This window comes from Chlamydomonas reinhardtii, chromosome 3 (assembly GCF_000002595.2).
Source record: "Chlamydomonas reinhardtii strain CC-503 cw92 mt+ chromosome 3, whole genome shotgun sequence".
Taxonomy (NCBI): Eukaryota; Viridiplantae; Chlorophyta; class Chlorophyceae; order Chlamydomonadales; family Chlamydomonadaceae; genus Chlamydomonas; species Chlamydomonas reinhardtii.
In genome coordinates, this window is record NC_057006.1 from 18,318 (window position 1) to 33,397 (window position 15,080).

General features: G+C 65.1%; 2 protein-coding genes across 2 annotated transcripts in view; one reads left to right on the forward strand and one right to left on the reverse strand.

The window, feature by feature from the left end:
* Positions 1-1,202: 1,202 nt before the first annotated feature.
* CHLRE_03g143707v5 (uncharacterized protein) lies at positions 1,203-3,398 on the reverse strand. Its single transcript, XM_043060349.1, has 3 exons — positions 3,200-3,398; positions 2,473-2,681; positions 1,203-2,295 (listed from the first exon to the last, which is right to left on the reverse strand). The coding sequence occupies exons 1-3, from the start codon at positions 3,244-3,246 to the stop codon at positions 2,222-2,224; spliced, it is 330 nt and encodes a 109-aa protein (XP_042925478.1). The 5' UTR covers positions 3,247-3,398; the 3' UTR covers positions 1,203-2,221.
* Positions 3,399-12,668: 9,270 nt separating this feature from the next.
* Positions 12,669-15,080, forward strand: part of CHLRE_03g143727v5 (uncharacterized protein) — a 3,456-nt gene continuing 1,044 nt past the window's right edge. The window contains exons 1-4 of the mRNA XM_043060350.1: positions 12,669-13,381; positions 13,497-13,979; positions 14,068-14,145; positions 14,293-15,043. Coding sequence (XP_042925479.1) covers positions 12,992-13,381; positions 13,497-13,979; positions 14,068-14,145; positions 14,293-15,043 — 1,702 coding nt within the window. The 5' untranslated portion in view covers positions 12,669-12,991. The remainder of the gene's footprint in view (positions 13,382-13,496; positions 13,980-14,067; positions 14,146-14,292; positions 15,044-15,080) is intronic.

Consider the following 15,080-nt stretch of genomic DNA (forward strand, 5'->3'; position numbering starts at 1 on the left):
CCAGGCGCACTAAGCAGGGGCACCTGTTCACAAATGATAGCATCATACATTCGCGCTGGCTTGTGCATAAAGTGAGCACCCGTGTTAGATAGTGGGAGGGCGTGTAACTGCTGGTTTTGCTCGGCCGGTGAGCCGACTGCACAACCACACTTGCACATGACAGCGCGCATGGTGCACGAGGCAGCTGCATATTATTGCAATGGTTTTCATGATCATACAATTTAAGCATCGACATAAGAACAGTGCATAGGAGCTGGCCAAGTAACTGCACGCAACTTGGCGGTTGGGCAGTTAGTTGACCGGCAGCAGTTGCACACATGTGTGGCCTTTCACTGGCGCATGTCTGCCGCTGTTCACTTGCAGTCCAACACCAAGAATAACAAAACAAACACAAGCGCAGTGCATCGCATCTGACCCGGCGCCGGCGGGGTAACTGCAACACACTCACGCTGCATGCAGCAGTTGGTGGGCGTTTCTGGAACTGAAGTGGGCCGATGCGGCGGCAGTTGGGCACATGTGGGTTTTCATTCGCGCGCACCTGCCACTCGCACTGCATGCGCAATTTGGTTGCGATGCTGCAGGCGCAGCCCAACTGGATCAGTCGCGGCAGCATGGCGCGGCTGGGCAGCAGGCGGGGCAAGGCGACCGCTGCCTCGAGCGGTTTCTGGCTGGTTTTGCAATGGCGCGCGGCTAGTAATGGTGCAGCAAGTATATAAGCAATGTATAAAATGTATAAACATGTAATGATACACTAGCCAACATGTTTGGACACGTCACAGCTGATGCCACCACCAGCGATAAGCACTAGCGCTCATTATGGGGGCGGCTGGCACAAACCCTGGCCTGGCAGCTAGCTTGGCGCGCAGTGGTGGCCGCCGGTAGCACCCATTTGTAGGGGGCGGCAGCGCGCGGCTCCCGCGGCCCGGCAGGCGCGGGATGGGCGCGCGCCGCGCGAGCTGGCGCTGCGCGCAGCCGGCGCCCGGATCCGGGGAGCCAGCGGCTGGATCGCGGCGGTTGGGCGGGCTCTCGCGCTGGGGCGCGCGGCGCGCGCGCGGGGCAGCGCCAGGGCCTAGAAGAGCGTGCTGGCTTTCGGGCAGCCTGGCCAGGCGCGCGACCAGGCGCGCGGCGGCGGCGCCATCCGAAAGTAACCCAAAAAATCTAACAGGGCATATAAGAGCGGGGGCAACAACAACAACAACAAAGAGGCCCTTAGATCCACATGCCCCCGCAACAACAGTGGCCGAAATCCCAAAAATGTCTTCGTCTGCTTGCCGAAAGACCCCATGCGTTTTGGCCAAAATTCCAAGTCAAGATCAAAAACATTTCGTCCGCCAGAGGCCTTTTTGGGCAAATTTCGTTCCGAACGAAGGAAGATACGAGCGCTGCCTACGAATCCAAGTTGAAAAGATTGAGAAATATGCAGCATGGGGCGGCCTCAAAGTCAACGTCTCCAAATGCCAACTGCAAGGCATACTCCACGGCCGCGTCTGCGCCGATCCCACCCTCGGTGGCCCCCGCAGCAAACCCCACCAGGCAGCGCTCACCAGAATGCTTGAAGGCCAAATCCGCATAGATGGCACCGCTATCCCATACAAGCCCCCACATGAATCCTACAAATACCTTGGCATCCATATCACCCCTACCCTAGACTTGAGTGTACATCCGGGAAAAAATCAAGAAGCGAGGGCAACGCATCGCCACTTCACTCGCCACACCAGACCAGAAACTCCGGATGATACAATACACCATCCACCCAGCAGTGGCCTACAGCCTACCATTCATGCCGTACAGCACACACGACGTGGCCAGCCTCGATGCGCTCATTGCAAGCACTGCAAAAATGTGCTACGACCTGAAACGTGGCTTCCCCACCCGCGCCATCCTCCAGCCCACCAACACCCTTGGCCTGGGGGTAGGTAGCATCCGCGAGCTATATGTCCGCCGCGCAGGCAAGGCCCTCGTCCAGGCCTTAAACGATGGGGGCTGGCTGGGTGCCGTCACCCGCGCCATGCTCCACCTGCAACACAGTGTGGCACAGAGAGTGCCCGCAGATCAACTCCACACGCAGTGCCGCTTCTACACCAACCTACGGCAACTCTCGCTGATCAAAGATGCGGGGCTGGAGCTGACCCAACAGGGCAGCACATACCACACCACGCTCCACGGTCTGTCGGCCCTCCTTACACGCACCGCGCCGCCAGGCGCCGACGCGGAACAGGCCCTACCCTTCCGATTGATTCAACCCCTCCTTGAACTCACCAGCGACTTCCGTGAGCTCCTCATCCCGGACCGCACCTGCGTCATAGACGCCAACACTGTAAAAAACAAGTGGCCGCGGGCCCATAGGCGGCACAGGATAGCCCTCAACCGCCTTACTCTCGCACTCCACACTGAAACCCGAGCCCGAGCCAAAACCCACAACAGCACCACTCCCCTTACCGCTGTCCAACGCACTCTCCCGGACGGGCACACCTTCACCGGTCTCCACACGACCGACTCCGCACCTGCCGCCGTCGACTGGGGCACATTCAACCGCTTCCTCCGCCAGCGCGCCCCCACCGCCGAACCGACCGCCAATGCCGGAGAAACTGCTGCGGCCGCCACCACCGCTGCCACCACCGCCGCCGCCGCCACGGCGGCAGAACCTGAGGATGCCCACCACGATGGCGAAAACCAGACACCTGCACAAACACGCCAGCCGGGCACACAGCAACGTAAGCGGGCCTGCATTAAAATCAGAGAACCCGAAGGACGGGGAGCCCCGCCAGTGCTCAAGCTAGACGCCCCGGCCGTGACTGGCGATGCGCTGCGTGGGCACCGACGGCGGCGGTGGGCGGTGCGCCGAGCGCATTGGTGCGTGTCGGCGGCTCAGGGCTGCCCAGAGCCGCCTGCACCGCATTGCACAGGCGCTATGTCGGTCATCCACGCCGTGTCGGCCTTCGAAAGGAGCCACGGCAGCCCCTGCCAGCTTTGGGCACAGTGTGTAGCCTTGCACGCACCCCTGGGCTGGGCGCCGCCTAGTGGGGGTCCGTATGCGGGCTGATTTGCCCAGGTGTGATGCCGACGACTGCTATGCATGTACCCAGAGGCTCCTGGAGGGCTGGGGGCAGGAGTGGGATGCAGCAACGGGGCGTGGCGGGCCCAGGGAGTGCGCGCAGGGCACGGCCAGGGTACCGTGGCACGGTCTGACCTGGCACACCTTTGTGGTGGTGCTGGTGAACGCGGCGAGAAATCAAATAAACACATATACGACTGGGGCATACGAAGCACCGCGCGAGCTGTATTCGGTCATGCTTCAGGAGTTGTTTTTGGCTTTCTCGCGCGGCCGGCCCTGTCGCAAGTCGCTGAGGGTCTGGCCGAAAGTCGCCACTTTCCTGGCGTCGGTTCCTTTATTTGCCTATTATCATATAGTTGGGCCCAAATGACCGCAAGCGGGCTACCTTGAAGTGGGGGTAGCCCGAATCCTAACGAATTGCGGACCCGGCAAACATGTCCGCATGCCCACCCACGCGCCAACGAGGCGCCCCGTGACCGGCCAGCGAGCTCCTAGCATGCCTGAACGGGCACACGTATGGAACAAGCAGGCATGGGCATTTGTACGCCCGCCGCGCGGGCGCCAGGCCCGTCCGTGTGCTCCTCGGCAGCGTGTGGGGTGGCCGGACGCCCGGCCACCGTGTGGCCCGGCCGTGTTCAGTTCTGGAGTCCCGACAGCCGTTATAGCATGCCAGCTGACGGGGCTTACCTGTGCGAGCCGGGCAGGTACAGCGCCCAGGCTCCAAGGCATGCAAGCGGCCCATTCCCCTCCGCCGAAGCCTCACGGCCTCAGGGCCCCCACCCACGCACACGAAGCCTGCATGCCTCCGCACACGCCTTATTATCCGCCCCGCCCCCTGGCGCACCCTAACGTGGCCTGCCCATCTCTGGCTATGATCGGAAGCGGGGCAGCACCCCTCCAGCCGCCTCCCATGCCCGGGCCGTGACTGGCGATGTGCTGCGTGGGCACCGACGGCGGCGGTGGGCGGTGCGCTGAGCGCATTGGTGCGTGTCGGGCTGCCCAGAGCCGCCTGCACCGCATTGCACAGGCGCTATGTCGGTCATCCACGCCGTGTCGGCCTTCGAAAGGAGCCACGGCAGCCCCTGCCAGCTTTGGGCACAGTGTGTAGCCTTGCACGCACCCCTGGGCTGGGCGCCGCCTAGTGGGGGTCCGTATGCGGGCTGATTTGCCCAGGTGTGATGCCGACGACTGCTATGCATGTACCCAGAGGCTCCTGGAGGGCTGGGGGCAGGAGTGGGATGCAGCAACGGGGCGTGGCGGGCGCAGGGAGTGCGCGCAGGGCACGGCCAGGGTACCGTGGCACGGTCCGACCTGGCACACCTTTGTGGTGGTGCTGGTGAACGCGGCGAGAAATCAAATAAACACATATACGACTGGGGCATACGAAGCACCGCGCGAGCTGTATTCGGTCATGCTTCAGGAGTTGTTTTTGGCTTTCTCGCGCGGCTGGCCCTGTCGCAAGTCGCTGAGGGTCTGGCCGAAAGTCGCCACTTTCCTGGCGTCGGTTCCTTTATTTGCCTATTATCATATAGTTGGGCCCAAATGACCGCAAGCGGGCTACCTTGAAGTGGGGGTAGCCCGAATCCTAACGAATTGCGGACCCGGCAAACATGTCCGCATGCCCACCCACGCGCCAACGAGGCGCCCCGTGACCGGCCAGCGAGCTCCTAGCATGCCTGAACGGGCACACGTATGGAACAAGCAGGCATGGGCATTTGTACGCCCGCCGCGCGGGCGCCAGGCCCGTCCGTGTGCTCCTCGGCGTGTGGGGTGGCCGGACGCCCGGCCACCGTGTGGCCCGGCCGTGTTCAGTTCTGGAGTCCCGACAGCCGTTATAACATGCCAGCTGACGGGGCTTACCTGTGCGAGCCGGGCAAGTACAGCGCCCAGGCTCCAAGGCATGCAAGCGGCCCATTCCCCTCCGCCGAAGCCTCACGGCCTCAGGGCCCCCACCCACGCACACGAAGCCTGCATGCCTCCGCACACGCCTTATTATCCGCCCCGCCCCCTGGCGCACCCCCACGTGGCCTGCCCATCTCTGGCTATGATTGGAAGCGGGGCAGCACCCCTCCAGCCACCTCCCATGCCCGGGCCGTGACTGGCGATGCGCTGCGTGGGCACCGACGGCGGCGGTGGGCGGTGCGCTGAGCGCATTGGTGCGTGTCGGGCTGCCCAGAGCCGCCTGCACCGCATTGCACAGGCGCTATGTCGGTCATCCACGCCGTGTCGGCCTTTGAAAGGAGCCACGGCAGCCCCTGCCAGCTTTGGGCACAGTGTGTAGCCTTGCACGCACCCCTGGGCTGGGCGCCGCCTAGTGGGGGTCCGTATGCGGGCTGATTTGCCCAGGTGTGATGCCGACGACTGCTATGCATGTACTCAGAGGCTCCTGGAGGGCTGGGGGCAGGAGTGGGATGCAGCAACGGGGCGTGGCGGGCCCAGGGAGTGCGCGCAGGGCACGGCCAGGGTACCGTGGCACGGTCTGACCTGGCACACCTTTGTGGTGGTGCTGGTGAACGCGGCGAGAAATCAAATAAACACATATACGACTGGGGCATACGAAGCACCGCGCGAGCTGTATTCGGTCATGCTTCAGGAGTTGTTTTTGGCTTTCTCGCGCGGCCGGCCCTGTCGCAAGTCGCTGAGGGTCTGGCCGAAAGTCGCCACTTTCCTGGCGTCGGTTCCTTTATTTGCCTATTATCATATATTTGGGCCCAAATGACCGCAAGCGGGCTACCTTGAAGTGGGGGTAGCCCGAATCCTAACGAATTGCGGACCCGGCAAACATGTCCGCATGCCCACCCACGCGCCAACGAGGCGCCCCGTGACCGGCCAGCGAGCTCCTAGCATGCCTGAACGGGCACACGTATGGAACAAGCAGGCATGGGCATTTGTACGCCCGCCGCGCGCGCGGGCGCCAGGCCCGTCCGTGTGCTCCTCGGCGTGTGGGGTGGCCGGACGCCCGGCCACCGTGTGGCCCGGCCGTGTTCAGTTCTGGAGTCCCGACAGCCGTTATAGCATGCCAGCTGACGGGGCTTACCTGTGCGAGCCGGGCAGGTACAGCGCCCAGGCTCCAAGGCATGCAAGCGGCCCATTCCCCTCCGCCGAAGCCTCACGGCCTCAGGGCCCCCACCCACGCACACGAAGCCTGCATGCCTCCGCACACGCCTTATTATCCGCCCCGCCCCCTGGCGCACCCCCACGTGGCCTGCCCATCTCTGGCTATGATTGGAAGTGGGGCAGCACCCCTCCAGCCGCCTCCCATGCCCGGGCCGTGACTGGCGATGCGCTGCGTGGGCACCGACGGCGGCGGTGGGCGGTGCGCTGAGCGCATTGGTGCGTGTCGGGCTGCCCAGAGCCGCCTGCACCGCATTGCACAGGCGCTATGTCGGTCATCCACGCCGTGTCGGCCTTCGAAAGGAGCCACGGCAGCCCCTGCCAGCTTTGGGCACAGTGTGTAGCCTTGCACGCACCCCTGGGCTGGGCGCCGCCTAGTGGGGGTCCGTATGCGGGCTGATTTGCCCAGGTGTGATGCCGACGACTGCTATGCATGTACCCAGAGGCTCCTGGAGGGCTGGGGGCAGGAGTGGGATGCAGCAACGGGGCGTGGCGGGCGCAGGGAGTGCGCGCAGGGCACGGCCAGGGTACCGTGGCACGGTCCGACCTGGCACACCTTTGTGGTGGTGCTGGTGAACGCGGCGAGAAATCAAATAAACACATATACGACTGGGGCATACGAAGCACCGCGCGAGCTGTATTCGGTCATGCTTCAGGAGTTGTTTTTGGCTTTCTCGCGCGGCCGGCCCTGTCGCAAGTCGCTGAGGGTCTGGCCGAAAGTCGCCACTTTCCTGGCGTCGGTTCCTTTATTTGCCTATTATCATATAGTTGGGCCCAAATGACCGCAAGCGGGCTACCTTGAAGTGGGGGTAGCCCGAATCCTAACGAATTGCGGACCCGGCAAACATGTCCGCATGCCCACCCACGCGCCAACGAGGCGCCCCGTGACCGGCCAGCGAGCTCCTAGCATGCCTGAACGGGCACACGTATGGAACAAGCAGGCATGGGCATTTGTACGCCCGCCGCGCGCGCGGGCGCCAGGCCCGTCCGTGTGCTCCTCGGCGTGTGGGGTGGCCGGACGCCCGGCCACCGTGTGGCCCGGCCGTGTTCAGTTCTGGAGTCCCGACAGCCGTTATAGCATGCCAGCTGACGGGGCTTACCTGTGCGAGCCGGGCAGGTACAGCGCCCAGGCTCCAAGGCATGCAAGCGGCCCATTCCCCTCCGCCGAAGCCTCACGGCCTCAGGGCCCCCACCCACGCACACGAAGCCTGCATGCCTCCGCACACGCCTTATTATCCGCCCCGCCCCCTGGCGCACCCCCACGTGGCCTGCCCATCTCTGGCTATGATTGGAAGTGGGGCAGCACCCCTCCAGCCGCCTCCCATGCCCGGGCCGTGACTGGCGATGCGCTGCGTGGGCACCGACGGCGGCGGTGGGCGGTGCGCTGAGCGCATTGGTGCGTGTCGGGCTGCCCAGAGCCGCCTGCACCGCATTGCACAGGCGCTATGTCGGTCATCCACGCCGTGTCGGCCTTCGAAAGGAGCCATGGCAGCCCCTGCCAGCTTTGGGCACAGTGTGTAGCCTTGCACGCACCCCTGGGCTGGGCGCCGCCTAGTGGGGGTCCGTATGCGGGCTGATTTGCCCAGGTGTGATGCCGACGACTGCTATGCATGTACCCAGAGGCTCCTGGAGGGCTGGGGGCAGGAGTGGGATGCAGCAACGGGGCGTGGCGGGCCCAGGGAGTGCGCGCAGGGCACGGCCAGGGTACCGTGGCACGGTCTGACCTGGCACACCTTTGTGGTGGTGCTGGTGAACGCGGCGAGAAATCAAATAAACACATATACGACTGGGGCATACGAAGCACCGCGCGAGCTGTATTCGGTCATGCTTCAGGAGTTGTTTTTGGCTTTCTCGCGCGGCCGGCCCTGTCGCAAGTCGCTGAGGGTCTGGCCGAAAGTCGCCACTTTCCTGGCGTCGGTTCCTTTATTTGCCTATTATCATATAGTTGGGCCCAAATGACCGCAAGCGGGCTACCTTGAAGTGGGGGTAGCCCGAATCCTAACGAATTGCGGACCCGGCAAACATGTCCGCATGCCCACCCACGCGCCAACGAGGCGCCCCGTGACCGGCCAGCGAGCTCCTAGCATGCCTGAACGGGCACACGTATGGAACAAGCAGGCATGGGCATTTGTACGCCCGCCGCGCGCGCGGGCGCCAGGCCTGTCCGTGTGCTCCTCGGCGTGTGGGGTGGCCGGACGCCCGGCCACCGTGTGGCCCGGCCGTGTTCAGTTCTGGAGTCCCGACAGCCGTTATAGCATGCCAGCTGACGGGGCTTACCTGTGCGAGCCGGGCAGGTACAGCGCCCAGGCTCCAAGGCATGCAAGCGGCCCATTCCCCTCCGCCGAAGCCTCACGGCCTCAGGGCCCCCACCCACGCACACGAAGCCTGCATGCCTCCGCACACGCCTTATTATCCGCCCCGCCCCCTGGCGCACCCCCACGTGGCCTGCCCATCTCTGGCTATGATCGGAAGTGGGGCAGCACCCCTCCAGCCGCCTCCCATGCCCGGGCCGTGACTGGCGATGCGCTGCGTGGGCACCGACGGCAGCGGTGGGCGGTGCGCTGAGCGCATTGGTGCGTGTCGGGCTGCCCAGAGCCGCCTGCACCGCATTGCACAGGCGCTATGTCGGTCATCCACGCCGTGTCGGCCTTCGAAAGGAGCCACGGCAGCCCCTGCCAGCTTTGGGCACAGTGTGTAGCCTTGCACGCACCCCTGGGCTGGGCGCCGCCTAGTGGGGGTCCGTATGCGGGCTGATTTGCCCAGGTGTGATGCCGACGACTGCTATGCATGTACCCAGAGGCTCCTGGAGGGCTGGGGGCAGGAGTGGGATGCAGCAACGGGGCGTGGCGGGCCCAGGGAGTGCGCGCAGGGCACGGCCAGGGTACCGTGGCACGGTCTGACCTGGCACACCTTTGTGGTGGTGCTGGTGAACGCGGCGAGAAATCAAATAAACACATATACGACTGGGGCATACGAAGCACCGCGCGAGCTGTATTCGGTCATGCTTCAGGAGTTGTTTTTGGCTTTCTCGCGCGGCCGGCCCTGTCGCAAGTCGCTGAGGGTCTGGCCGAAAGTCGCCACTTTCCTGGCGTCGGTTCCTTTATTTGCCTATTATCATATAGTTGGGCCCAAATGACCGCAAGCGGGCTACCTTGAAGTGGGGGTAGCCCGAATCCTAACGAATTGCGGACCCGGCAAACATGTCCGCATGCCCACCCACGCGCCAACGAGGCGCCCCGTGACCGGCCAGCGAGCTCCTAGCATGCCTGAACGGGCACACGTATGGAACAAGCAGGCATGGGCATTTGTACGCCCGCCGCGCGGGCGCCAGGCCCGTCCGTGTGCTCCTCGGCGTACGTGGGGTGGCCGGACGCCCGGCCACCGTGTGGCCCGGCCGTGTTCAGTTCTGGAGTCCCGACAGCCGTTATAGCATGCCAGCTGCCGGGGCTTGCCTGTGCGAGCCGGGCAGGTACAGCGCCCAGGCTCCAAGGCATGCAAGCGGCCCATTCCCCTCCGCCGAAGCCTCACGGCCTCAGGGCCCCCACCCACGCACACGAAGCCTGCATGCCTCCGCACACGCCTAATTATCCGCCCCGCCCCCTGGCGCACCCCCACGTGGCCTGCCCATCTCTGGCTATGATCGGAAGCGGGGCAGCACCCCTCCAGCCGCCTCCCATGCCCGGGCCGTGACTGGCGATGCGCTGCGTGGGCACCGACGGCGGCGGTGGGCGGTGCGCTGAGCGCATTGGTGCGTGTCGGGCTGCCCAGAGCCGCCTGCACCGCATTGCACAGGCGCTATGTCGGTCATCCACGCCGTGTCGGCCTTCGAAAGGAGCCACGGCAGCCCCTGCCAGCTTTGGGCACAGTGTGTAGCCTTGCACGCACCCCTGGGCTGGGCGCCGCCTAGTGAGGGTCCGTATGCGTGCTGATTTGCCCAGGTGTGATGCCGACGACTGCTATGCATGTACCCAGAGGCTCCTGGAGGGCTGGGGGCAGGAGTGGGATGCAGCAACGGGGCGTGGCGGGCCCAGGGAGTGCGCGCAGGGCACGGCCAGGGTACCGTGGCACGGTCCGACCTGGCACACCTTTGTGGTGGTGCTGGTGAACGCGGCGAGAAATCAAATAAACACATATACGACTGGGGCATACGAAGCACCGCGCGAGCTGTATTCGGTCATGCTTCAGGAGTTGTTTTTGGCTTTCTCGCGCGGCCGGCCCTGTCGCAAGTCGCTGAGGGTCTGGCCGAAAGTCGCCACTTTCCTGGCGTCGGTTCCTTTATTTGCCTATTATCATATAGTTGGGCCCAAATGACCGCAAGCGGGCTACCTTGAAGTGGGGGTAGCCCGAATCCTAACGAATTGCGGACCCGGCAAACATGTCCGCATGCCCACCCACGCGCCAACGAGGCGCCCCGTGACCGGCCAGCGAGCTCCTAGCATGCCTGAACGGGCACACGTATGGAACAAGCAGGCATGGGCATTTGTACGCCCGCCGCGCGGGCGCCAGGCCCGTCCGTGTGCTCCTCGGCGTGTGGGGTGGCCGGACGCCCGGCCACCGTGTGGCCCGGCCGTGTTCAGTTCTGGAGTCCCGACAGCCGTTATAGCATGCCAGCTGACGGGGCTTACCTGTGCGAGCCGGGCAGGTACAGCGCCCAGGCTCCAAGGCATGCAAGCGGCCCATTCCCCTCCGCCGAAGCCTCACGGCCTCAGGGCCCCCACCCACGCACACGAAGCCTGCATGCCTCCGCACACGCCTTATTATCCGCCCCGCCCCCTGGCGCACCCCCACGTGGCCTGCCCATCTCTGGCTATGATCGGAAGCGGGGCAGCACCCCTCCAGCCGCCTCCCATGCCCGGGCCGTGACTGGCGATGCGCTGCGTGGGCACCGACGGCGGCGGTGGGCGGTGCGCTGAGCGCATTGGTGCGTGTCGGGCTGCCCAGAGCCGCCTGCACCGCATTGCACAGGCGCTATGTCGGTCATCCACGCCGTGTCGGCCTTCGAAAGGAGCCACGGCAGCCCCTGCCAGCTTTGGGCACAGTGTGTAGCCTTGCACGCACCCCTGGGCTGGGCGCCGCCTAGTGGGGGTCCGTATGCGGGCTGATTTGCCCAGGTGTGATGCCGACGACTGCTATGCATGTACCCAGAGGCTCCTGGAGGGCTGGGGGCAGGAGTGGGATGCAGCAACGGGGCGTGGCGGGCCCAGGGAGTGCGCGCAGGGCACGGCCAGGGTACCGTGGCACGGTCTGACCTGGCACACCTTTGTGGTGGTGCTGGTGAACGCGGCGAGAAATCAAATAAACACATATACGACTGGGGCATACGAAGCACCGCGCGAGCTGTATTCGGTCATGCTTCAGGAGTTGTTTTTGGCTTTCTCGCGCGGCCGGCCCTGTCGCAAGTCGCTGAGGGTCTGGCCGAAAGTCGCCACTTTCCTGGCGTCGGTTCCTTTATTTGCCTATTATCATATAGTTGGGCCCAAATGACCGCAAGCGGGCTACCTTGAAGTGGGGGTAGCCCGAATCCTAACGAACTGCGGACCCGGCAAACATGTCCGCATGCCCGCCCACGTGCCAACGAGGCACCCCGTGCCCGGCCAGCGAGCTCCTAGCATGCCTGAACGGGCACACGTATGGAACAAGCAGGCATGGGCATTTGTACGCCCGCCGCGCGCGCGGGCGCCAGGCCCGTCCGTGTGCTCCTCGGCGTGTGGGGTGGCCGGACGCCCGGCCACCGTGTGGCCCGGCCGTGTTCAGTTCTGGAGTCCCGACAGCCGTTATAGCATGCCAGCTGCCGGGGCTTGCCTGTGCGAGCCGGGCAGGTACAGCGCCCAGGCTCCAAGGCATGCAAGCGGCCCATTCCCCTCCGCCGAAGCCTCACGGCCTCAGGGCCCCCACCCACGCACACGAAGCCTGCATGCCTCCGCACACGCCGAATTATCCGCCCCGCCCCCTGGCGCACCCCCACGTGGCCTGCCCATCTCTGGCTATGATCGGAAGCGGGGCAGCACCCCTCCAGCCGCCTCCCATGCCCGGGCCGTGACTGGCGATGCGCTGCGTGGGCACCGACGGCGGCGGTGGGCGGTGCGCTGAGCGCATTGGTGCGTGTTGGGCTGCCCAGAGCCGCCTGCACCGCATTGCACAGGCGCTATGTCGGTCATCCACGCCGTGTCGGCCTTCGAAAGGAGCCACGGCAGCCCCTGCCAGCTTTGGGCACAGTGTGTAGCCTTGCACGCACCCCTGGGCTGGGCGCCGCCTAGTGGGGGTCCGTATGCGTGCTGATTTGCCCAGGTGTGATGCCGACGACTGCTATGCATGTACCCAGAGGCTCCTGGAGGGCTGGGGGCAGGAGTGGGATGCAGCAACGGGGCGTGGCGGGCCCAGGGAGTGCGCGCAGGGCACGGCCAGGGTACCGTGGCACGGTCTGACCTGGCACACCTTTGTGGTGGTGCTGGTGAACGCGGCGAGAAATCAAATAAACACATATACGACTGGGGCATACGAAGCACCGCGCGAGCTGTATTCGGTCATGCTTCAGGAGTTGTTTTTGGCTTTCTCGCGCGGCCGGCCCTGTCGCAAGTCGCTGAGGGTCTGGCCGAAAGTCGCCACTTTCCTGGCGTCGGTTCCTTTATTTGCCTATTATCATATAGTTGGGCCCAAATGACCGCAAGCGGGCTACCTTGAAGTGGGGGTAGCCCGAATCCTAACGAATTGCGGACCCGGCAAACATGTCCGCATGCCCACCCACGCGCCAACGAGGCGCCCCGTGACCGGCCAGCGAGCTCCTAGCATGCCTGAACGGGCACACGTATGGAACAAGCAGGCATGGGCATTTGTACGCCCGCCGCGCGGGCGCCAGGCCCGTCCGTGTGCTCCTCGGCGTGTGGGGTGGCCGGACGCCCGGCCACCGTGTGGCCCGGCCGTGTTCAGTTCTGGAGTCCCGACAGCCGTTATAGCATGCCAGCTACCTTGATGGAGCTCACGGGGTCCAAGTCAAAGCCCGAGCGGGCATGCGACTACGTGCGGGAGGGCGGCGCCCTGCTGGTGCAGGAAATCATGGCGGGGCGAGAGGGGTGGCTGCAGGCGGACCTGAGCGGCAAGGCAAGAATGCTGCTGGAGATTGCCGCACTGGAGGGCGCTCCCACACCGGGCACCCTCGCAGCAAACAACCCCACGTACAACTACGCGGTTCGCGCTTTTGAGGATGCCGCACAGGTGCGAAAGGCTTCCCAGTGATTACAGGTGCTGCCCAACTACCGCCATGTTGTACTGCTCCTGACCCACGTCCTCCGATAGATTATAATGGCCACTCACACACTTAACCATGCAGGAGCTGACCAACAAGGCCGTGGCGCAGCAGCTGGCAGAGGCGCGGGCGCAGGCGCAGCAGCTGGCAGAGGCGCAGGCGCAGGCGCAGCAGCTGGCAGAGGCGCAGGCGCAGGCGCAGCAGCTGGCAGAGGCGCAGGCGCAGGCGCCGGCGGTACAGGGGTGGTCACCCGAAGACCAACAGCCTGGCGGCTCGGCTGGGCCCCCGGAGTACGTGCCGGCTACAGAGCTCACTGAGGCGGGCAGTGATGCCGGCACCGACACGATGCAGGACACAAAGCAGCTCGGCGCCGCCAGTACCCGCACCAGCGAGCCGCCTGCACGTCGCGTACCTGCTTCTTTGACCCAGCAGCGTATGGCTGGGGAGGTCAGCAACAGCGGCGCAAGCGGTGACACATGTGGGCGCACGGTAGCAGTCAGCGGCATAGATGGCAGCTCGAGTGGGCGCGCATGGGCCAGCAGCGGCGCAGCCAGTGGTTCGCTGCCGGTGAGTGGTCATATGATGTGTGGGTGCACGGGGCGAGGATCCGGTAGCATGCATGCACTAATTGCACGATCCGCTCTCATGCATACAGGCACCACCGGCCAGGGCAGCGCAGAGGAGCAGTGCACGGTTGGCCGCACCGCGTGGTCAACGCAACGTAACGGGACCGGTGAGAGGGCATGCATCCCCTGACAGCTAGAACGGCGGGTGGGGCGGGGCGGGGCGGGGCGGGGCGGGGCGGGGCGGGGCGGGGCGGCTCTTGGCTTTTTACGCCCACTGCAGCTCATCGTGTATCGCTCATGCCCTTGTGTTGTAGGGCCAGGAGCCGATTGGCGCGCGCCCTGCCAAGAAGAAGAGGCGGCCGCCCAGCCTGGAGCAGCTGCCCAGCCCAGAAAGGTCCGAGGATGCGGCGCCGCCTGCTGCCCGTGACGAGGCCACCACCGAGATTTACCGGTGCGAGGTCAAGGAGGTGCCACCTGCGCTGCTGTGCGGCCTGGGCCTTGCCGCCGTGCGTCTGCCGGCAACGCTTACAAGGCTGATCAACCCTCGCCTGATCGCGGAGCTGGCGTCGCTGGCGGACAAGCGCGGAGAGCAGATCTTCCAGCGCATCTCGGCACTGCAGGGCGTGCAGACGGAGATCCGGATGAGCGTGGGGACGGGCCAGCGGGTTCAGGTGCTGTGGAAGGACCTCGCGGGCAGCGCTGGGCTCCTGGCGCTCTGCGACAAACTGCGACCGTTGCTGGAGGAGGTCGTGACAGCGGCAGACCCGAAGGGTGAGCTGGGGCTGCACCTGGAGGACGCCGTGCTGCTGGCGAACCTGCCCGGCACTCGTCCGGTTGCCGAGCAGGTGCCCCACCACGACATGGCGCCAGGGGAGCCCGGGTGGTTCATCATGCTCGCCCTCCAGCCGGCAAGCCTGCTGGTGGCGCAGGCCAGCCAGCACGAGATCCTGCTGTGGGGCCGCGCGTACACCGCAGCAAAGGAGGCGGGCCGGACTGCAGCTGTGCTGAAGGACCTCTGCGCCAGCACCCCCCATCGGCGGCTGGTGCGCCTGCAGCTGCCGGTGGGCGAGTTGCTGTTCGTGCACTCCAACCTCGTGCATGC